The following is a 23,685-nucleotide window of genomic DNA, read 5'->3' on the forward strand; positions in this document are numbered from 1 at the left end:
AGGAGGAGTCTAGAGGGCAGGACTAAGAAGAGGAGGAGTCAGAGGGGCAGGAATGAGAGGAGGATACGGGGAAGAGGAGGAGACAGGAGTGAGAGGAGGAGTCAGGGGGGCAGGAGAGAGAGGAGGAGACAGAGCAGGAGTGAGAGGAGGAGTCAGGGCAGGAGTGAGAGGAGGAGTCAGGGGAGGAGTGAGAGGAAGAGTCAGGGCAGGAGTGAGAGGAAGAGTCAGGGCAGGAGTGAGAGGAAGAGTCAGGGCAGGAGTGAGAGGAAGAGTCAGGGCAGGAGTGAGAGGAAGAGTCAGGGCAGGAGTGAGAGGAGGAGTCCGGGCAGGAGTGAGAGGAGGAGTCCGGGCAGGAGTGAGAGGAGGAGTCCGGGCAGGAGTGAGAGGAGGAGTCCGGGCAGGAGTGAGAGGAGGAGTCCGGGCAGGAGTGAGAGGAGGAGTCCGGGCAGGAGTAAGAAAAGGAGACATGGGAAAGAGGAGGAGTCAGGGGGGCAGGAGAGAGGAGAAGACAGGGCAGGAGTGAGAGGAGGAGTCAGGGGGGCAGGAGTGAGAGGAGGAGACAGGAGTGAGAGGAGGAGTCTAGAGGGCAGGAGTAAGAGGAGGAGTCAGGGGGAACAGGAGTGAGAGGAGGAAAATAGGGGAAGAGGTGGAGTCTGGGGGGGCAGGAGTGAAAGGAGGAGAGAAGGAGTCCGGGGGGCAGGAGTGAGGAGGAGGAGTCCGGGGGGCAGGAGTGAGGAGGAGGAGTCCGGGGGGCAGGAGTGAGGAGGAGGAGGAAACTGGTGAAGAGGAGGAGTCTGGGGCATGAGTGAGAAGAGGAGAGTAGGGGAAGAGGAGGAGTCTGGGGGGGCATGAGTGAGAGGAGGAGAGTAGGGGAACAGGAGGAGTCTTGGGGGGCAGGAGTGAGAAGAGGAGACTAGAGGAAGAGACTAGGGTGAGTGAGAAGAGAAGTCTGGTGGGCAGGAATGAGGAGGAGGAGGAAACTGGTGAAGAGGAGGAGTCTGGGGCATGAGTGAGAAGAGGAGAGTAGGAGAAGAGGAGGAGTCTGGGGGGGCATGAGTGAGAGGAGGAGAGTAGTGGAAGAGGAGGAGTCTGGGGGGGCATGAGTGAGAAGAGTAGGGGAAGAGGAGGAGTCTGGGGGGGTCAGGAGTGAGAGGAGGAGAGGAGGAGAGTAGGGGAGGCATAAATGAGAAGGGAAGAGGAGGAGTCTGGGGGGGGCATGAGTGAGAAGAGTAGGGGAAGAGGAGGAGTCTGGGGGGCAGGAGTGAGAGGAGGAGAGTAAGGGAAGAGGAGGAGTCTGTGGGGCATGAGTGAGAGGAGGAGAGTAGGGGAAGAGGAGGAGTCTGGGGGGCAGGAGTGAGAGGAGGAGAGTAGGGGAAGCGGAGGAGTCTGGGGGGGCATGAGTGAGAGGAGGAGAGTAGGGGAAGAGGAGCAGTCTGGGGGCAGGAGTGAGAGGAGGAGAGTAGGGGAAGCGGAGGAGTCTGGGGGAGCAGGAGTGAGAGGAGGAGAGTAGGGGAAGAGGAGGAGTCTGGGGGGCAGGAGTGAGAGGAGGAGAGTAGGGGAAGCGGAGGAGTCTGGGGGGGCATGAGTGAGAGGAGGAGAGTAGGGGAAGAGGAGGAGTCTGGGGGCAGTAGTGAGAAGAGGAGAGTAGGGGAAGCGGAGGAGTCTGGGGGGGCAGGAGTGAGAGGAGGAGAGTAGGGGAAGCGGAGGAGTCTGGGGGGGCAGGAGTGAGAGGAGGAGAGTAGGGGAAGCGGAGGAGTCTGGGGGGGCAGGAGTGAGAGGAGGAGAGTAGGGGAAGCGGAGGAGTCTGGGGGGGCAGGAGTGAGAGGAGGAGAGTAGGAGAAGAGGAGGAGTCTGGGGGGCATGAGTGAGAGGAGGAGAGTAGGGGAAGAGGAGGAGTCTGGGGGGCAGGAGTGAGAGGAGGAGAGTAGGGGAAGCGGAGGAGTCTGGGGGGCATGAGTGAGAGGAGGAGAGTAGGGGAAGAGGAGGAGTCTGGGGGGCAGGAGTGAGAGGAGGAGAGTAGGGGAAGCGGAGGAGTCTGGGGGGGCAGGAGTGAGAGGAGGAGAGTAGGGGAAGAGGAGGAGTCTGGGGTCAGGAGTGAGAGGAGGAGAGTAGGGGAAGCGGAGGAGTCTGGGGGGTCAGGAGTGAGAGGAGGAGAGTAGGGGAAGAGGAGGAGTCTGGGGTCAGGAGTGAGAGGAGGAGAGTAGGGGAAGCGGAGGAGTCTGGGGGGGCATGAGTGAGAGGAGGAGACTAGGAGAAGAGGAGGAGTCTGGGGGGCATGAGTGAGAGGAGGAGAGTAGGGGAAGAGGAGGAGTCTGGGGGGCAGGAGTGAGAGGAGGAGAGTAGGGGAAGCGGAGGAGTCTGGGGGGCATGAGTGAGAGGAGGAGTCTGGGGGCAGGAGTGAGAGGAGGAGAGTAGGGGAAGAGGAGGAGTCTGGGGGGCAGGAGTGAGAGGAGGAGAGTAGGGGAAGCGGAGGAGTCTGGGGGGGCAGGAGTGAGAGGAGGAGAGTAGGGGAAGAGGAGGAGTCTGGGGTCAGGAGTGAGAGGAGGAGAGTAGGGGAAACGGAGGAGTCTGGGGGGGCAGGAGTGAGAGGAGGAGGAGAGTAGGGGAAGAGGAGGAGTCTCGGGTCAGGAGTGAGAGGAGGAGAGTAGGGGAAGCGGAGGAGTCTGGGGGGCAGGAGTGAGAGGAGGAGAGTAGGGAAAGCGGAGGAGTCTGGGGGGCAGGAGTGAGAGGAGGAGAGTAGGGGAAGCGGAGGAGTCTGGGGGGGCAGGAGTGACAAGGGAAGAGGAGGCGTGTGGGGTCAGGAGTGAGAGGAGGGGAAGAGGAGGAGTCTGGGGGGCAGGAGTGACAAGGGAAGAGGAGGCGTGTGGGGTCAGGAGTGAGAGGAGGAGAATAGGGGAAGCGGAGGAGCTCGGGGGGTCAGGAGTGAGAGGAGGAGAGTAGGGAGAGAGGAGGAGTCTGGGGGGCAGGAGTGAGAGGAGGAGAGTAGGGAGAGAGGAGTCTTGGGGTGGGAGACAGGGGTAAGAGGAGTCTTGGGGCAAAAGAAAACTTACTGAATTCTGTCGGTTTCAGTCACAGGGTCCTGTGAACAGAGAGAAGACAGATCAGTGACTGGCAGCAGAGGATCAGGCATCAATGTATGGCACGAGGTGACAGCCCTGGAGGGGCGCCCGAACCACCACTGCCCATATTCTTCAGTACCACTCTCCAGAAATCTGCACATCCCACGTAAGCAGCAGAATATCCAATCAGGAGTCTGGGAAAGCCGGGTGCCATTATAGTTGTCACACAGCTTTCCCAGAATCAGATACAACCAGTGAAACACCACGTCGGGAAAGACCACCATGGAATACTGCCGTCAGCTATTCTTTGTAGTATCCATACCTGGGAAAGCTGGGTGAGAACAGTCATGGCCGTAGCCCAAACATCTCCAGGGCGGCCTCTTCATGCAGGGGCCTGGGAAAGCTGGGTGATGGTCCACTGTGGAAGGCAACTCAGCAGTGACAGGGGTGACAATCAGTATGAAGACAAAGGAACCAGCGGGAAGAGCTGCAGACAACGGGGGGACTAGAGGACTGAAGGCTGCAGGAGGAGGGGGCACTAACCTTGCTGCGGGCAGCGCTAGGAGAAGGTGATGTCCTGGGTGAGGGGCTTCTGCCCTCAGAACTCCAGTGGGAAGCAGAAGAGGGGGACTCCGTGTCCCGGTGGCCCTGCTCCAATGGAGTATGACAGCACTCCTTACTGTGTGAGGCTGAGGGGAGCTCATGCCTCCTGTCCGCTGACCTGCCCCTGGGGTAACCTGGAGACACTGCCCTCCGATGCCTCGTCCTTCTCCCATGCCCCTCACTGCCGCTGACAGGTGTTCTGACATGGGGGTCTGCGCCGTCACTGTCAGCCCTTCTTCTCTGGGCCGTCTGTAGACTGGTGGGGCTCAGCACCCTGGAGGTGATCTCATCCAGGAACCTGGAGAAGTCCGCTTTCTCCTGCAGGGTCTTGTGGTCTGAAGAGGGGGATCCTGCCAGGGATGAGGGCAGGGCTGCCGGAGAGCGCAGGGCTCCGGGCTGCTTCAGGATACTCTTCAGGGGCTGACAGCCGGACGAGTGGTGGGCTTTCTTGGGGGCCAGGACCTCAGCGGGCTCTTTGAAGACCAGGCTGCGTTCCAGGCTGCGGCTTTTGCCATCCTGCTTTTCCGCTTTGGAGGCGGCGATGTTTTCCTCACTGCGGCTTAGGAACCGTCGCAGGCCCATAAGCCGCTTGGACTTCCCTACCCTCCCCTTCCCCCTGAGGGATTTCACCCTCCGGAGCAGCGTCCGCGGTCGGCCCCTTCCTGTCCCCCCACATTCTGCTTCCTTATCATTGCTGGACGCTATGGACCAGGAGGAGGAGCAGCTCAGGTTACACAGGTCGTCCAGCTCCACCGCCTCGGCTCTGCTGAAGCACGTGCGCTGGAAGCCGGCTCCTCCGCCTGCCGTTACCTGACTACTCAGATGCTCCATCACTTCCTCCCGCGCTTCCGGCGGCTCATGTCGGACCTCACGGTGCTGCGGCGGAGCCTTGCGGTACGGCTTCTTGGAGGGAGCAGTGCTGCTCATCCTGAGATCGACAAGCACCGATCCTACGACAGAGGGAGACAAGTAAGCAGCTGCACATGGGGGGCGCCGAGTGAGCGCAGCACAGCCAGAGCCAGGGGCAGAATATTGATCTCTCCAGAGGGAGGCGCCGCTCACCGGGGAATGATCAATCGAACCAACAGACAGAACACCACAAAGGGAGGGGCCGACCCAGCGTCACACACAACGACCCGAGAGCACCCCCCCCCCCCCCCCAGGTCACACACCCCTCCCACAGGTCACACACCGACCCGAGAGCCCCCCCCCCCCCACAGGTCACACACCCCGGCCTGAGAGCCCCCACATCACACACACCGACCCGAGAGCACCCCCCCCCCCCACAGGTCACACACCCCGGCCTGAGAGCCCCCCACATCACACACCCCGGCCTGAGAGCCCCCCCACATCACACACACTGACCCGAGAGCACCCCCCCCCCACAGGTCACACACACCGACCCGAGAGCACCCCCCACACAGGTCACACACCCTGGCCTGAGAGCACCCCCCACACAGGTCACACACCGACCCGAGAGCACCCCCCTTCCCACAGGTCACACACCCCGGCCTGAGAGCCCCCCACATCACACACCCCGGCCTGAGAGCCCCCCCACATCACACACACTGACCCGAGAGCACCCCCCCCCCACAGGTCACACACACCGACCCGAGAGCACCCCCCCCCACAGGTCACACACCCTGGCCTGAGAGCACCCCCCACACAGGTCACACACCGACCCGAGAGCACCCCCCTTCCCACAGGTCACACACCCCGGCCTGAGAGCCCCCCACATCACACACCCCGGCCTGAGAGCCCCCCACATCACACACCCCGGCCTGAGAGCCCCCCCACATCACACACACCGACCCGAGAGCACCCCCCCCCCACAGGTCACACACACCGACCCGAGAGCACCCCCCTTCACAGGTCACACACCCCGGCCTGAAAGCCCCCCCACATCACACACACCGACCCGAGAGCACCCCCACATCACACACCCCGGCCTGAGAGCCCCCCCACATCACACACACCGACCCGAGAGCACCCCCCCCCCCACAGGTCACACACCCCGGCCCGAGAGCCCCCCCACATCACACACACCGACCCGAGAGCACCCCTCCCCCCCCCACAGGTCACACACCCGGCCTGAGAGGCCCCACACATCACACACACCGACCCGAGAGCACCCCCCCCCCACAGGTCACACACCCGGCCTGAGAGCCCCCCCACATCACACACACCGACCCGAGAGCACCCCTCCCCCCCCCACAGGTCACACACCCGGCCTGAGAGCCCCCCCACATCACACACACCGACCCGAGAGCACCCCTCCCCCCCCACAGGTCACACACCCCGGCCTGAGAGCACCCCCCCCCCCCCACAGGTCACACACCCCGGCCTGAGAGCCCCCCCACACAGGTCACACACCCCGGCCTGAGAGCCCCCACACAGGTCACACACCCCGGCCTGAGAGCCCCCTCCCACAGGTCACACACCCCGGCCTGAGAGCACCCCCCCACAGGTCACACACCCCGGCCTGAGAGCCCCCCCACTCAGGTCACACACACGACCCGAAAGCACCCCCCCCTACCCCACAGGTCACACACCCCGGCCTGAGAGCCCCCCCACATCACACACAACGACCCGAGAGCACCCCCCCAAAGGTCACACACCCCGGCCTGAGAGCCCCCCCACATCACACACCCCGGCCTGAGAGCATCCCCCCCCCCACAGGTCACACATACGACCCAAAAGCATCCCCCCCCCCACAGGTCACACACCCCGGCCTGAGAGCACCCCCCCACAGGTCACACACCCCGGCCTGAGAGCCCCCCACAGGTCACACACCCCGGCCTGAGAGCATCCCCCCCCCCACAGGTCACACATACGACCCGAAAGCATCCCCCCCCCCACAGGTCACACACCCCGGCCTGAGAGCACCCCCCCACAGGTCACACACCCCGGCCTGAGAGCCCCCCCACATCACACACCCCGGCCTGAGAGCATCCCTCCCCCCCCCCACAGGTCACACACACGACCCGAAAGCACCCCCTTCCCCCCACAGGTCACACACACGACCCGAAAGCACCCCCCCCCCACAGGTCACACACACGACCCGAGAGCACCCCCCCGCCACAGGTCACACACCCCGGCCTGAGAGCCCCCACACATCACACACACCGACCCGAGAGCACCGCCCCCCACAGGTCACACACCCCGGCCTGAGAGCCCCCACACATCACACACACCGACCCGAGAGCACCGCCCCCCACAGGTCACACACCCCGGCCTGAGAGCCCCCACACATCACACACACCGACCCGAGAGCACCCCCCCCCCACAGGTCACACACCCAGGCCTGAGAGCCCCCCCACATCACACACACCGACCCGAGAGCACCCCCCCCCACAGGTCACACACCCCGGCCTGAGAGCCCCCCACATCACACACACCGACCCGAGAGCACCGCCCCCCACATCACACACCCCGGCCTGAGAGCCCCCCCACATCACACACACCGACCCGAGAGCACCCCCCCCTCCCACAGGTCACACACCCCGGCCTGAGAGCCCCCCACATCACACACACCGACCCGAGAGCAGCCCCACATCACACACACCGACCCGAGAGCACCCCCCCCCACAGGTCACACACACCCCGGCCTGAGAGCCCCCCACATCACACACACCAACCCGAGAGCACCGCCCCCCACAGGTCACACACCCCGGCCTGAGAGCCCCCCACATCACACACACCGACCCGAGAGCAGCCCCACATCACACACACCGACCCGAGAGCACCCCCCCCCCACAGGTCACACACCCCGGCCTGAGAGCCCCCCCACATCACACACACCGACCCGAGAGCACCCCCCCCCCCCACAGGTCACACACCCCGGCCTGAGAGCCCCCCCACATCACACACACCGACCCGAGAGCCCCCCCACATCACACACACCGACCCGAGAGCACCCCCCCCCCACAGGTCACACACCCCGGCCTGAGGGCCCCCCCACATCACACACACCGACCCGAGAGCACCCCCCCCCCCCCACAGGTCACACACCCTGGCCTGAGAGCCCCCCACAGGTCACACACACGACCCGAGAGCCCCCCCCCCCCCACAGGTCACACACGCCGGCCTGAGAGCCCCCTCTATCACACAGCCCACACACACGGGAACCAGACGTCACGCATGTCACACGCCCCAGCTTTGGGGTCCGACCCCATGTAGCACACCCTGGCCCCGGGAGCTGACTGGGTACTGGCACATAAATGCAGCAGTGTCCGCTGTGCACTCTGGCATCACGGGCGAGGGTCCTGTCTGATGAGGGCACAGACACATCCGCCATCTTGTACTCACCACTAACAATCTTCACACCAAGTCAAACGGAAGATCTGCTGCCGGTCAGGAGGCCTGAGGAGGAGAAGACGGGGTCAACACGGGAACATCCTGGAGATGGATGAAGGGGCACATGACACTAACGGCGGGCACGGGGGGGGTGACTAATGTCTGGCACAAGGGGGGCACATGACTAACGGCGGGAAAGGGGGGGGGGGGGAGACGACGATAACTAACATCAGGCACAAGGGGGGACACATGACTAACATCTGGCACTGGGGGGGGCACATGACTAACAGCAGGCACTGGGGGGGCACATGACTAACAGCAGGCACTGGGGGGGCACATGACTAACAGCAGGCACTGGGGGGGCACATGACTAACAGCAGGCACTGGGGGGGGCACATGACTAACAGCAGGCACTGGGGGGGCACATGACTAACAGCAGGCACAGGGGGGGCACATGACTAACAGCAGGCACAGAGGGGGCACATGACTAACAGCAGGCACTGGGGGGGGCACATGACTAACAGCAGGCACTGGGGGGCACATGACTAACAGCAGGCACTGGGGGGGCACATGACTAACATCTGGCACTGGGGGGACACATGACTAACATCTGGCACTGGGGGGGCACATGACTAACATCTGGCACTGGGGGGGCACATGACTAACATCTGGCACTGGGGGGGGCACATGACTAACAGCAGGCACTGGGGGGGCACATGACTAACAGCAGGCACTGGGGGGGGCACATGACTAACAGCAGGCACAGGGGGGGTACATGACTAACAGCAGGCACTGGGGGGACACATGACTAACAGCAGGCACGGGGGGGGCACATGACTAACGGCAGGCACTGGGGGGGGCACATGACTAACGGCAGGCAGGGGGGGGGGGGGCACATGACTAACAGCAGGCACTGGGGGGGGGGGCACATGATTAACAGCAGGCACTGGGGGGGGGCACATGACTAACAGCAGGCACTGGGGGGGGGGCACATGATTAACAGCAGGCACTGGGGGGGGGCACATGACTAACAGCAGGCACAGGGGGGGGCACATGACTAACAGCAGGCACTGGGGGGGGCACATGACTAACAGCAGGCACTGGGGGGGCACATGACTAACGGCAGGCACAGGGGGGGCACATGACTAACAGCAGGCACTGGGGGGGTACATGACTAACAGCAGGCACTGGGGGAAGCACATGACTAACGGCAGGCACAGGGGGGGCACATGACTAACAGCAGGCACTGGGGGGGTACATGACTAACAGCAGGCACTGGGGGGGGCACATGACTAACGGCAGGCACAGGGGGGGCACATGACTAACAGCAGGCACTGGGGGGGGGCACATGACTAACAGCAGGCACGGGGGGGGGGCACATGACTAACAGCAGGCACTGGGGGGGCACATGACTAACAGCAGGCACTGGGGGGGCACATGACTAACAGCAGGCACTGGGGGGGCAAATGACTAACAGCAGGCACTGGGGGACACATGACTAACGGCAGGCACTGGGGGGGGCACATGACTAACAGCAGGCACTGGGGGGCACATGACTAACAGCAGGCACAGGGGGGACACATGACTAACAGCAGGCACTGGGGGGCACATGACTAACAGCAGGCACTGGGGGGGCACATGACTAACAGCAGGCACTGGGGGGGCACATGACTAACAGCAGGCACTGGGGGGGCACATAACTAACAGCAGGCAGGGGGGGGGTACATGACTAACAGCAGGCACTGGAGGGGGGGTCACATGACTAACAGCAGGCACAGGGGGGACACATGACTAACAGCAGGCACTGGGGGACACATGACTAACAGCAGGCACTGGGGGGCACATGACTAACAGCAGGCACTGGGGGGCACATGACTAACAGCAGGCACTGGGGGGCACATGACTAACAGCAGGCACTGGGGGGCACATGACTAACAGCAGGCACTGGGGGGGCACATGACTAACAGCAGGCACGGGGGGGGCACATGACTAACAGCAGGCACTGGGGGGGCACATGACTAACAGCAGGCACTGGGGGGGCACATGACTAACAGCAGGCACTGGGGGGGCACATGACTAACAGCAGGCACTGGGGGGGCACATGACTAACAGCAGGCACTGGGGGGCACATGACTAACAGCAGGCACTGGGGGGCACATGACTAACAGCAGGCACTGGGGGGCACATGACTAACAGCAGGCACAGGGGGGACACATGACTAACAGCAGGCACAGGGGGGGTACATGACTAACAGCAGGCACTGGGGGACACATGACTAACAGCAGGCACTGGGGGGCACATGACTAACAGCAGGCACTGGGGGGCACATGACTAACAGCAGGCACGGGGGGGGTACATGACTAACAGCAGGCACTGGGGGGGGGGGGGTCACATGACTAACAGCAGGCACAGGGGGGACACATGACTAACAGCAGGCACTGGGGGACACATGACTAACAGCAGGCACTGGGGGGCACATGACTAACAGCAGGCACTGGGGGGCACATGACTAACAGCAGGCACTGGGGGGCACATGACTAACAGCAGGCACTGGGGGGGCACATGACTAACAGCAGGCACTGGGGGGGCACATGACTAACAGCAGGCACGGGGGGGGCACATGACTAACAGCAGGCACTGGGGGGGCACATGACTAACAGCAGGCACTGGGGGGGCACATGACTAACAGCAGGCACTGGGGGGGCACATGACTAACAGCAGGCACTGGGGGGGCACATGACTAACAGCAGGCACTGGGGGGGCACATGACTAACAGCAGGCACTGGGGGGCACATGACTAACAGCAGGCACTGGGGGGCACATGACTAACAGCAGGCACAGGGGGGACACATGACTAACAGCAGGCACAGGGGGGGTACATGACTAACAGCAGGCACTGGGGGACACATGACTAACAGCAGGCACTGGGGGGCACATGACTAACAGCAGGCACTGGGGGGCACATGACTAACAGCAGGCACTGGGGGGCACATGACTAACAGCAGGCACTGGGGGGCACATGACTAACAGCAGGCACAGGGGGGACACATGACTAACAGCAGGCACTGGGGGGGCACATAACTAACAGCAGGCACGGGGGGGGGTACATGACTAACAGCAGGCACGGGGGGGGGGGCACATGACTAACAGCAGGCACTGGGGGGGCACATAACTAACAGCAGGCACTGGGGGGGGGTACATGACTAACAGCAGGCACTGGGGGGGGGGGCACATGACTAACAGCAGGCACTGGGGGGGGCACATGACTAACGGCAGGCACTGGGGGGGGGCACATGACTAACGGCAGGCACGGGGGGGGGGGGGACATGAATAACGGCTGGCACAAGGGTTCACATACACCTTGCCTGGCATCACTTACAGTCACTTACTAGAAGATATTGGGGGTTATACTTTCTGCTCCACACATTCCATGCCAAACACAGGAAGGGGCTATATGGGGGACAGCGGGCACAGCCAACATCACCATACTCCAATCATCTGGGGGCAGGGGGGGGGGGGATCTTCTCACCTGTGGGGGGTGAAGGGTCCGGCTCATACGTGCTGCCATCTGGGCGACAGCGGCTAAACCTGCCTCCCCCGTCCTCTGTAATTCAAGCCACAGGAATCAGCATTGTGCCTGCGAAACATGAGGAGGACGAGCGTCAGAGCCACACGTATCCCCAGCTGTGCCCGACTGCCCCCCCACCTGTGCCCGACTGACACTCGCTTCTCCACATGAAGGAGACGCTGTCAATATATATATCCTCCTGCAGGGGGCGCTGTCACTATATATCCTCCTGCAGGGGGCGCCGTCACTATATATCCTCCCGCAGGGGGCGCTGTCACTATATATCCGGCCGCAGGGGGCGCTGTCACCATATATCCCCCCGCAGGAGGCGCTGTCACTATATATCCTCCCGCAGGGGGCGCTGTCACCATATATCCTCCCGCAGGGGGCGCTGTCACTATATATCCTCCCGCAGGGGGCGCTGTCACTATATATCCTCCTGCAGGGGGCGCTGTCACTATATATCCTGCCGCAGGGGGCGCTGTCACCATATATCCCCCCGCAGGAGGCGCTGTCACTATATATCCTCCCGCAGGGGGCGCTGTCACTATATATCCTCCCGCAGGGGGCGCTGTCACTATATATCCTCCCGCAGGGGGCGCTGTCACTATATATCCTCCTGCAGGGGGCGCTGTCACCATATATCCTCCCGCAGGGGGCGCTGTCACCATATATCCCCCCGCAGGGGGCGCTGTCAATATATATATCCTCCCGCAGGGGGCGCTGTCACCATATATCCTCCTGCAGGGGGCGCTGTCAATATATATATCCTCCCGCAGGGGGCGCTGTCACCATATATCCTCCTGCAGGGGGCGCTGTCACCATATATCCTCCCGCAGGGGGCGCTGTCAATATATATATCCTCCCGCAGGGGGCGCTGTCACTATATATCCTCCCGCAGGGGGCGCTGTCACTATATATCCTCCCGCAGGGGGCGCTGTCACCATATATCCCCCCGCAGGGGGCGCTGTCAATATATATATCCTCCCGCAGGGGGCGCTGTCAATATATATATCCTCCGGCAGGGGGCGCTGTCACCATATATCCTCCTGCAGGGGGCGCTGTCAATATATATATCCTCCCGCAGGGGGCGCTGTCACCATATATCCTCCCGCAGGGGGCGCTGTCAATATATATATCCTCCCGCAGGGGGCGCTGTCACCATATATCCTCCCGCAGGGGGCGCTGTCACTATATATCCTCCCGCAGGGGGCGCTGTCACCATATATCCTCCTGCAGGCGGCGCTGTCACCATATATCCCCCCGCAGGGGGCGCTGTCACCATATATCCTCCCGCAGGGGGCGCTGTCAATATATATATCCTCCCGCAGGGGGCGCTGTCACCATATATCCTCCCGCAGGGGGCGCTGTCACTATATATCCTCCCGCAGGGGGCGCTGTCACCATATATCCTCCCGCAGGAGGCGCTGTCACTATATATCCTCCCGCAGGGGGCGCTGTCACCATATATCCTGCCGCAGGGGGCGCTGTCACCATATATCCTCCTGCAGGGGGCGCTGTCACCATATATCCTCCTGCAGGGGGCGCTGTCACCATATATCCTCCTGCAGGGGGCGCTGTCACTATATATCCTCCTGCAGGAGGCGCTGTCACTATATATCCTCCCGCAGGGGGCGCTGTCACCATATATCCTCCCGCAGGGGGCGCTGTCACCATATATCCTCCCGCAGGGGCGCTGTCACCATATATCCTCCTGCAGGGGGCGCTGTCACCATATATCCTCCCGCAGGGGGCGCTGTCACCATATATCCTCCTGCAGGGGGCGCTGTCACCATATATCCTCCTGCAGGGGGCGCTGTCACCATATATCCTCCTGCAGGGGGCGCTGTCACTATATATCCTCCTGCAGGAGGCGCTGTCACTATATATCCTCCCGCAGGGGGCGCTGTCACCATATATCCTCCCGCAGGGGGCGCTGTCACCATATATCCTCCCGCAGGGGCGCTGTCACCATATATCCTCCTGCAGGGGGCGCCGTCACCATATATCCTCCCGCAGGGGGCGCTGTCACCATATATCCTCCCGCAGGGGGCGCTGTCACCATATATCCTCCGGCGCTGTCACTATATATCCTCCTGCAGGGGGCGCCGTCACCATATATCCTCCGGCGCTGTCACTATATATCCTCCTGCAGGGGGCGCCGTCACCATATATCCTCCCGCAGGGGGCGCTGTCACTATATATCCTCCGGCGCTGTCACTATATATCCTCCTGCAGGGGGCGCCGTCACCATATATCCTCCCGCAGGGGGGCGCTGTCACCATATATCCTCCCGCAGGGGGCGCTGTCACTATATATCCTCCCGCAGGGGGCGCTGTCACTATATATCCTCCCGCAGGGGGCGCTGTCACTATATATCCTCCCGCAGGGGGGCGCTGTCACTATATATCCTCCCGCAGGGGGCGCTGTCACCATATATCCCTCCCGCAGGGGGCGCTGTCACCATATATCCCTCCCGCGGGGGGCGCTGTCACCATATATCCTCCCGCAGGGGGTGCTGTCACCATATATCCCTCCCGCGGGGGGGCGCTGTCACCATATATCCTCCTCCAGGGGGCGCTGTCACCATATATCCCTCCCGCGGGGGGCGCTGTCACCATATATCCCTCCTGCGGGGGGCGCTGTCACCATATATCCCTCCCGCGGGGGGCGCTGTCACCATATATCCTCCTGCAGGGGGCGCACTCAGCACATGTTGTACCTTCGTGCAGCGGTTTGTTTGTCTAGGGATCTGCGCGGTGAGGCTGAAGCATGGCCCCCTTCCTCCTCCTTATATTGCCCTGTGCCTCTAGGGCTCCAGGTGTACCCAGGTGAAGACACGCGCGTTGCGGCCCCGCCCTTGTCTTGGTTATAAAGTTTGTGCCCCCCGGCTGTGAACAGCGTGCCGCTCTGACTCGTACCTACAAGAATGTGAAGAGCAATCGCGCGCCAGAAAAACACACAGAGGATAAAACGCCGTCATACGCCCACGTCCAGACAAGACCCGGCAGAGGGGCGAGACACAACCTGCACCCTGCAATGGCTCCAGAGTCACCCCGGAACTGGGCGGGGCCAGACACCCAGACGTGTGACACCCGGCGGCACTTGCTCAGGACGGGGACAATGTGCGAGCCTGGCGCATACATCAGATGTACCTATAGGGCCACAGTCACCCGGTGGGGACGTAGCGCCCCCTTTTTGTTGGGATACCATTTTTAGAACCTGTACAGCGGGGCGCGCAGGGCGCTGTTTGCTGTGCTTTCCTATGTATACCGTCATATAGCGTCCTGAGAGCTGCAGAGACTACATAGCACTGATCCCCTCCCCCTCCACAGCGTACCATGACCCCTGACCGTATACAAGGCCCGCACCCCGAAACCTGAGCTCCCGGCTCACATGTCTGGAAAACTGCGGCTCTTACATCCAAACAAGAGACACCAGTGAAAGAGATCCGAGGAGCAGATAGAGTTACACAACAGCCAGCGGGGCGGGTATATACACAGGGAGAGAGGGGGGGGGGTATATACACAGGGAGAGAGGGGGGGTGGGGTATATACACAGGGAGAGAGGGGGGGTGGGGTATATACACAGGGAGAGAGGGGGGGGTATATACACAGGGAGAGAGGGGGGGTGGGGTATATACACAGGGAGAGAGGGGGGGTGTATATACACAGGGAGAGAGGGGGGGTGGGGTATATACACAGGGAGAGAGGGGGGGGTATATACACAGGGAGAGAGGGGGGGTATATACACAGGGAGAGAGGGGGGGGTATATACACAGGGAGAGAGGGGGGGGTATATACACAGGGAGAGAGGGGGGGGGTATATACACAGGGAGAGAGGGGGGGGGTATATACACAGGGAGAGAGGGGGGGTGGGGTATATACACAGGGAGAGAGGGGGGGTATATACACAGGGAGAGAGGGGGGGTATATACACAGGGAGAGAGGGGGGGGGGTATATACACAGGGAGAGAGGGGGGGGTATATACACAGGGAGAGAGGGGGGGTGGGGTATATACACAGGGAGAGAGGGGGGGTATATACACAGGGAGAGAGGGGGGGTATATACACAGGGAGAGAGGGGGGTATATACACAGGGAGAGAGGGGGGGGGGGGTATATACACAGGGAGAGAGGGGGGGTATATACACAGAGAGAGAGAGAGGGGGGATATACACAGAGAGAGAGAGGGGGGATATACACAGAGAGAGAGGGAGATATACAGAGAGAGAGAGGTGGGATATACACAGAGAGAGAGGGGGGGGGATATACACAGAGAGAGAGGGGGGGGATATACACAGAGAGAGAGGGGGGATATACACAGAGAGAGAGGGGGGATATACACAGAGAGAGAGGGGGGATATACACAGAGAGAGAGGGGGATATACACAGAGAGAGAGGTGGGATATACACAGAGAGAGAGGGGGGATATACACAGAGAGAGAGAGGTGGGATATACACAGAGAGAGAGGTGGGATATACACAGAGAGAGAGGTGGGATATACACAGAGAGAGAGGGGGGGGGATATACACAGAGAGAGAGGGGGGGGATATACACAGAGAGAGAGGGGGGATATACACAGAGAGAGAGGGGGGATATACACAGAGAGAGAGGGGGGATATACACAGAGAGAGAGGGGGATATACACAGAGAGAGAGGTGGGATATACACAGAGAGAGAGGGGGGATATACACAGAGAGAGAGAGGTGGGATATACACAGAGAGAGAGGTGGGATATACACAGAGAGAGAGGTGGGATATACACAGAGAGAGGGGGGGTATACACAGAGAGAGAGGGGGGATATACACAGAGAGAGAGGTGGGATATACACAGAGAGAGAGGGGGGATATACAGAGAGAGAGAGGTGGGATATACACAGAGAGAGAGGTGGATATACACAGAGAGAGAGAGAGGTGGGATATACACAGAGAGAGAGGGGGGATATACACAGAGAGAGAGGGGGATATACACAGAGAGAGAGGTGGGATATACACAGAGAGAGAGGGGGATATACACAGAGAGAGAGAGGTGGGATATACACAGAGAGAGAGAGAGGTGGGATATACACAGAGAGAGAGGGGGGATATACACAGAGAGAGAGGGGGGATATACACAGAGAGAGAGGTGGGATATACACAGAGAGAGAGGGGGATATACACAGAGAGAGAGAGGTGGGATATACACAGAGAGAGAGAGGTGGGATATACACAGAGAGAGAGGGGGGATATACACAGAGAGAGAGGGGGGATATACACAGAGAGAGAGGGGGGATATACACAGAGAGAGAGGGAGATATACACAGAGAGAGAGGGGGGATATACACAGAGAGAGAGGTGGGATATACACAGAGAGAGAGGGGGGGGATATACACAGAGAGAGAGGGGGGATATACAGAGAGAGAGAGGGGGGATATACACAGAGAGAGAGGGGGGATATACACAGAGAGAGAGGTGGGATATACACAGAGAGAGAGGGGGGATATACACAGAGAGAGAGGTGGGATATACACAGAGAGAGAGGGGGGATATACACAGAGAGAGAGGTGGGATATACACAGAGAGAGAGGGGGATATACACAGAGAGAGAGGGGGATATACACAGAGAGAGAGGGGGATATACACAGAGAGAGAGGGGGGATATACACAGAGAGAGAGGGGGGATATACACAGAGAGAGAGGTGGGATATACACAGAGAGAGGTGGGATATACACAGAGAGAGAGGTGGGATATACACACAGAGAGAGGGGGATATACACAGAGAGAGAGGGGGCGACAGACACGCGGAGTATACAGGTGTGGAGGGAATATATATATATATATATATATATATATATATATATATATAAAAAGATGGTAGTACACAGTTGAGGATGTATACAGGTGTGGGGGATATATACACATGGGGGTTAACAGGTGTGGGGGGTATATACACATGGGGGTTATACAGGTGTGGGGGGTATATACACATGGGGGTTATACAGGTGTGGGGGGTATATACACATGGGAGGTATACAGGCGTGGGGGGGTATATACACATGGGGGTATACAGGCGTGGGGGGTATATACACATGGGGGTATACAGGCGTGGGGGGTATATACACATGGGAGGTATACAGGTGTGGGGGGTATATACACATGGGAGGTATACAGGTGTGGGGGGTATATACACATGGGAGGTATACAGGTGTGGGGGGTATATACACATGGGAGGTATACAGGTGTGGGGGTATATACACATGGGAGGTATACAGGTGTGGGGGGTATATACACATGGGAGGTATACAGGTGTGGGGGGTATATACACATGGGAGTATACAGGTGTGGGGGGATATACACATGGGAGGTATACAGGTGTAGGGGGTATATACACATGGGAGGTATACAGGTGTGGGGGGATATATACACATGGGAGGTATACAGGTGTGGGGGGATATATACACATGGGAGGTATACAGGTGTGGGGGGTATATACACATGGGGGTATACAGGTGTGGGGGTATATACACATGGGGGTATACAGGTGTGGGGGGATATACACATGGGAGGTATACAGGTGTAGGGGGTATATACACATGGGAGGTATACAGGTGTGGGGGGTATATACACATGGGAGGTATACAGGTGTGGGGGGTATATACACATGGGAGGTATACAGGTGTGGGGGGTATATACACATGGGAGGTATACAGGTGTGGGGGGTATATACACATGGGAGGTATACAGGTGTGGGGGGATATATACACATGGGGGTATACAGGTGTGGGGGGTATATACACATGGGGGTATACAGGTGTGGGGGGTATATACACATGGGGGTATACAGGCGTGGGGGGTATATACATGGGAGTTATACAGGTGTGGGGGGATATACACACATGGGGGGTATACAGGTGTGGGGGGATATACACACATGGGGGGTATACAGGTGTGGGGGGTATATACACATGGGAGGTATACAGGTGTGGGGGGATATATACACATGGGGGTATACAGGTGTGGGGGGATATACACATGGGGGTATACAGGTGTAGGGGGTATATACACATGGGAGGTATACAGGTGTGGGGGGATATATACACATGGGGGTATACAGGTGTGGGGGTATATACACACATGGGGGGTATACAGGTGTGGGGGATATATACACATGGGAGGTATACAGGTGTGGGGGGTATATACACATGGGGGTATACAGGTGTGGGGGTATATACACATGGGGGTATACAGGTGTGGGGGGTATATACACATGGGGGGTATACAGGTGTGGGGGGTATATACACATGGTGGTATATACACATGGGGGTATACAGGCGTGGGGGGTATATACACATGGGAGGTATACAGGTGTGGGGGGTATATACACATGGGAGGTATACAGGCGTGGGGGGTATATACACATGGTGGTATATACACATGGGGGTATACAGGCGTGGGGGGTATATACACATGGGAGGTATACAGGTGTGGGGGGTATATACACATGGGAGGTATACAGGCGTGGGGGGTATATACACATGGTGGTATATACACATGGGGGTATACAGGTGTGGGGGATATATACACATGGGAGGTATACAGGTGTGGGGGGTATATACACATGGTGGTATATACACATGGGGGTATACAGGCGTGGGGGGTATATACACATGGGAGGTATACAGGTGTGGGGGGTATATACACATGGGAGGTATACAGGCGTGGGGGGTATATACACATGGGGGTATACAGGTGTGGGGGGTATATACACATGGGGGTATACAGGTGTGGGGGGTATATACACATGGGGGTATACAGGTGTGGGGGGTATATACATGGGAGTTATACAGGTGTGGGGGGATATACACACATGGGGGGTATACAGGTGTGGGGGGATATACACACATGGGGGGTATACAGGTGTGGGGGGTATATACATGGGAGTTATACAGGTGTGGGGGGATATATACACATGGGAGGTATACAGGTGTGGGGGGATATATACACATGGGGGGTATACAGGTGTGGGGGATATATACACATGGGAGGTATACAGGTGTGGGGGGGTATATACACATGGAAGGTATACAGGCGTGGGGGGTATATACACATGGGAGGTATACAGGCGTGGGGGGTATATACACATGGGAGGTATACAGGCGTGGGGGGTATATACACATGGGGGTATACAGGTGTGGGGGGATATATACACATGGGGGTATACAGGCGTGGGGGGTATATACACATGGGGGTATACAGGTGTGGGGGGATATACACATGGGAGGCATACAGGTGTGGGGGGTATATACACATGGGAGTATACAGTTGTGGGGGGTATATACACATGGGAGTTATACAGGTGTGGGGGGATATACACATGGGAGGTATACAGGTGTGGGGGTATATACACATGGGGGGTATACAGGTGTGGGGGATATATACACATGGGAGGTATACAGGTGTGGGGGATATATACACATGGGAGGTATACAGGTGTGGGGGGATATACACATGGGAGGTATACAGGTGTGGGGGGTATATACACATGGGAGGTATACAGGTGTGGGGGGTATATACACATGGGGGTATACAGGTGTGGGGGGTATATACACATGGGAGGTATACAGGTGTGGGGGGTATATACACATGGGGGTATACAGGCGTGGGGGGTATATACACATGGGAGGTATACAGGCGTGGGGGGTATATACACATGGGAGGTATACAGGCGTGGGGGGTATATACACATGGGAGGTATACAGGCGTGGGGGGTATATACACATGGGAGGTATACAGGCGTGGGGGGTATATACACATGGGGGTATACAGGTGTGGGGGGATATATACACATGGGGGTATACACATGGGAGGTATACAGGTGTGGGGGGTATATACACATGGGAGGTATACAGGCGTGGGGGGTATATACACATGGGAGGTATACAGGTGTGGGGGGTATATACACATGGGAGGTATACAGGTGTGTGGGGGGGTATATACACATGGGGGTATACAGGTGTGGGGGGTATATACACATGGGGGTATACAGGTGTGGGGGGTATATACACATGGGAGGTATACAGGTGTGGGGGGTATATACACATGGGGGTATACAGGTGTGGGGGGTATATACACATGGGAGGTATACAGGCGTGGGGGGTATATACACATGGGGGTATACAGGTGTGGGGGGATATATACACATGGGGGTATACAGGCGTGGGGGGTATATACACATGGGGGTATACAGGTGTGGGGGGTATATACACATGGGAGGTATACAGGTGTGGGGGGTATATACATGGGAGTTATACAGGTGTGGGGGGATATACACATGGGAGGTATATAGGTGTGGGGGGTATATACACATGGGGGTATACAGGTGTGGGGGGTATATACACATGGGAGGTATACAGGTGTGGGGGGTATATACACATGGGGGTATACAGGTGTGGGGGGATATATACACATGGGGGTATACAGGCGTGGGGGGTATATACACATGGGAGGTATACAGGTGTGGGGGGTATATACACATGGGAGGTATACAGGTGTGGGGGGTATATACACATGGGGGTATACAGGTGTGGGGGGTATATACACATGGGAGGTATACAGGTGTGGGGGGGTATATACACATGGGGGTATACAGGTGTGGGGGGTATATACACATGGGGGTATACAGGTGTGGGGGGTATATACACATGGGAGGTATACAGGTGTGGGGGGTATATACACATGGGAGGTATACAGGCGTGGGGGGATATATACACATGGGGGTATACAGGCGTGGGGGATATATACACATGGGGGTATACAGGCGTGGGGGGTATATACACATGGGGGTATACAGGCGTGGGGGGTATATACACATGGGAGTTATACAGGTGTGGGGGGATATATACACATGGGAGTTATACAGGCGTGGGGGGTATATACACATGGGAGGTATACAGGTGTGGGGGGTATATACACATGGGAGGTATACAGGTGTGGGGGGGATATACACATGGGAGGTATACAGGTGTGGGGGGTATATACACATGGGAGGTATACAGGTGTGGGGGGGTATATACACATGGGGGTATACAGGTGTGGGGGGTATATACACATGGGGGTATACAGGTGTGGGGGGTATATACACATGGGAGGTATACAGGTGTGGGGGGTATATACACATGGGGGTATACAGGTGTGGGGGGTATATACACATGGGGGTATACAGGTGTGGGGGGTATATACACATGGGAGGTATACAGGTGTGGGGGGTATATACACATGGGAGGTATACAGGTGTAGGGGGTATATACACATGGGAGGTATACAGGTGTGGGGGGTATATACACATGGGGGTATACAGGTGTGGGGGTATATACACATGGGAGGTATACAGGTGTGGGGGGTATATACATGGGAGTTATACAGGTGTGGGGGGATATATACACATGGGGGTATACAGGCGTGGGGGGTATATACACATGGGAGGTATACAGGTGTGGGGGGTATATACATGGGAGTTATACAGGTGTGGGGGGTATATATTCATGGGAGGTATACAGGTGTGGGGGGAGGGTACACAGATTTCAAGCAAATACAAGGAAATGCTCCAACATCCACTGACCGCGCACAATGAGTAAGGATAACGCCCATCATCCACTGAACAGGTATGTGTCTCACCAGCTGCTGACCTGATATATACTCCAGCAGGATAACTCCCATCTTCTGCAGTCTCAAGACTCCACAAAAGTGACTACGAGCGGCCGGGCAGGAGCCAAAGTCCAGTTATAAGGGAGATGTGGAGAGGTCAGAGTCCGGAGCCCACGTCTGCGCCTCACACCTCGCACATCCTGATCACCACTGGTGGGAGCGAGGTACAAGGCCTGTAATATCCTGCAGTGTGGATCCAGAGGAAGGGACAACGCGAATCCTTCCCGGATCATCGCCCCAAACCCAGCAATTATATATTGTAAGATTATAAAATCCCTCTTAGGCCTAATGCACACGACCGTATGGCTTTTTCTTTTTTTTGCGGTCCGTTTTTCACGGATCCGTTGTTCCGTTTTTTGTTTCCGTTCCGTTTTTCCGTATGGCATATACAGTATACAGTAATTACATAGATAAAATTGGGCTGGGCATAACATTTTCAATAGATGGTTCAGCAAAAAATGGAACGGAAACGGAAGATATACGGATGCATTTCCGTATGTGTTCCGTTTTTTTTGCGGACCCATTGACTTGAATGGAGCAACTGAACGTGATTTGCGGGCAATAATAGGACATGTTCTATGTTAAAACAGAACGGAAAAACGGAAACGGAATGCATACGGAGTACATTCCGTTTTTTTTGCGGAACCATTGAAATGAATGGTTCCGTATATGGACCGTATACGGAACGCAAAAAATGGCCAGTAAATGGGAAAAAAAATCGCCCGTGTGCAGGAGGCCTTATACTGAGATCCCCATCACAACCTGTTCTGGCACACAGTATGATTGTCTCACCGCTCTTACCGTAAAGAGTCCACAGTCTCACTGCTCTTACAGTAAAGAGTCCATAGTCTCACTGCTCTTACAGTAAAGAGTCCACTAATCTCACTGCTCTTACAGTAAAGAGTCCATAGTCTCACTGCTCTTACAGTAAAGAGTCCATAGTCTCACTGCTCTTACAGTAAAGAGTCCATAGTCTCACTGCTCTTACAGTAAAGAGTCCATAGTCTCACTGCTCTTACAGTATAGAGTCCATAGTCTCACTGCTCTTACAGTAAAGAGCCCATAGTCTCACTGCTCTTACAGTAAAGAGTCCATAGTCTCACTGCTCTTACAGTAAAGAGACCATAGTCTCACTGCTCTTACAGTAAAGAGTCCATAGTCTCACCGCTCTTACAGTAAAGAGTCCATAGTCTCACTGCTCTTACAGTATAGAGTCCATAGTCTCACTGCTCTTACAGTAAAGAGTCCATAGTCTCACTGCTCTTACAGTAAAGAGTCCATAGTCTCACTGCTCTTACAGTAAAGAGTCCATAGTCTCACTGCTCTTACAGTAAAGAGTCCATAGTCTCACTGCTCTTACTGTATATAGTGCATAGTCTCACTGCTCTTACAGTATAGAGTCCATAGTCTCACTGCTCTTACAGTAAAGAGTCCAGTCTCACTGCTCTTACCGTATAGAGTCCATAGTCTCAC

At 57.8% G+C, this 23,685-nt stretch overlaps 1 protein-coding gene across 5 annotated transcripts in view; it reads right to left on the bottom strand.

Moving 5' to 3' along the window:
- TJAP1 (tight junction associated protein 1) overlaps nucleotides 1–23,685 on the bottom strand; it is a 54,946-nt gene that overhangs the window by 25,231 nt on the left and 6,030 nt on the right. For 2 of the 5 annotated variants that reach the window (XM_040430850.1, XM_040430852.1), the window contains exons 2-5: nucleotides 11,488–11,595; nucleotides 7,971–8,024; nucleotides 4,473–4,612; nucleotides 3,051–3,079 (exon numbers count right to left, since the gene is read on the bottom strand). In XM_040430850.1, the coding sequence (XP_040286784.1) occupies nucleotides 3,051–3,079; nucleotides 4,473–4,589 (146 nt within the window). In that variant the 5' untranslated portion in view covers nucleotides 4,590–4,612; nucleotides 7,971–8,024; nucleotides 11,488–11,595. The other 3 variants (XM_040430851.1, XM_040430853.1, XM_040430849.1) reach the window with 3 other exon arrangements.

The sequence above is a fragment of the Bufo bufo genome, chromosome 4 (genome assembly GCF_905171765.1).
Source record: "Bufo bufo chromosome 4, aBufBuf1.1, whole genome shotgun sequence".
Classification (NCBI taxonomy): Eukaryota; Metazoa; Chordata; class Amphibia; order Anura; family Bufonidae; genus Bufo; species Bufo bufo.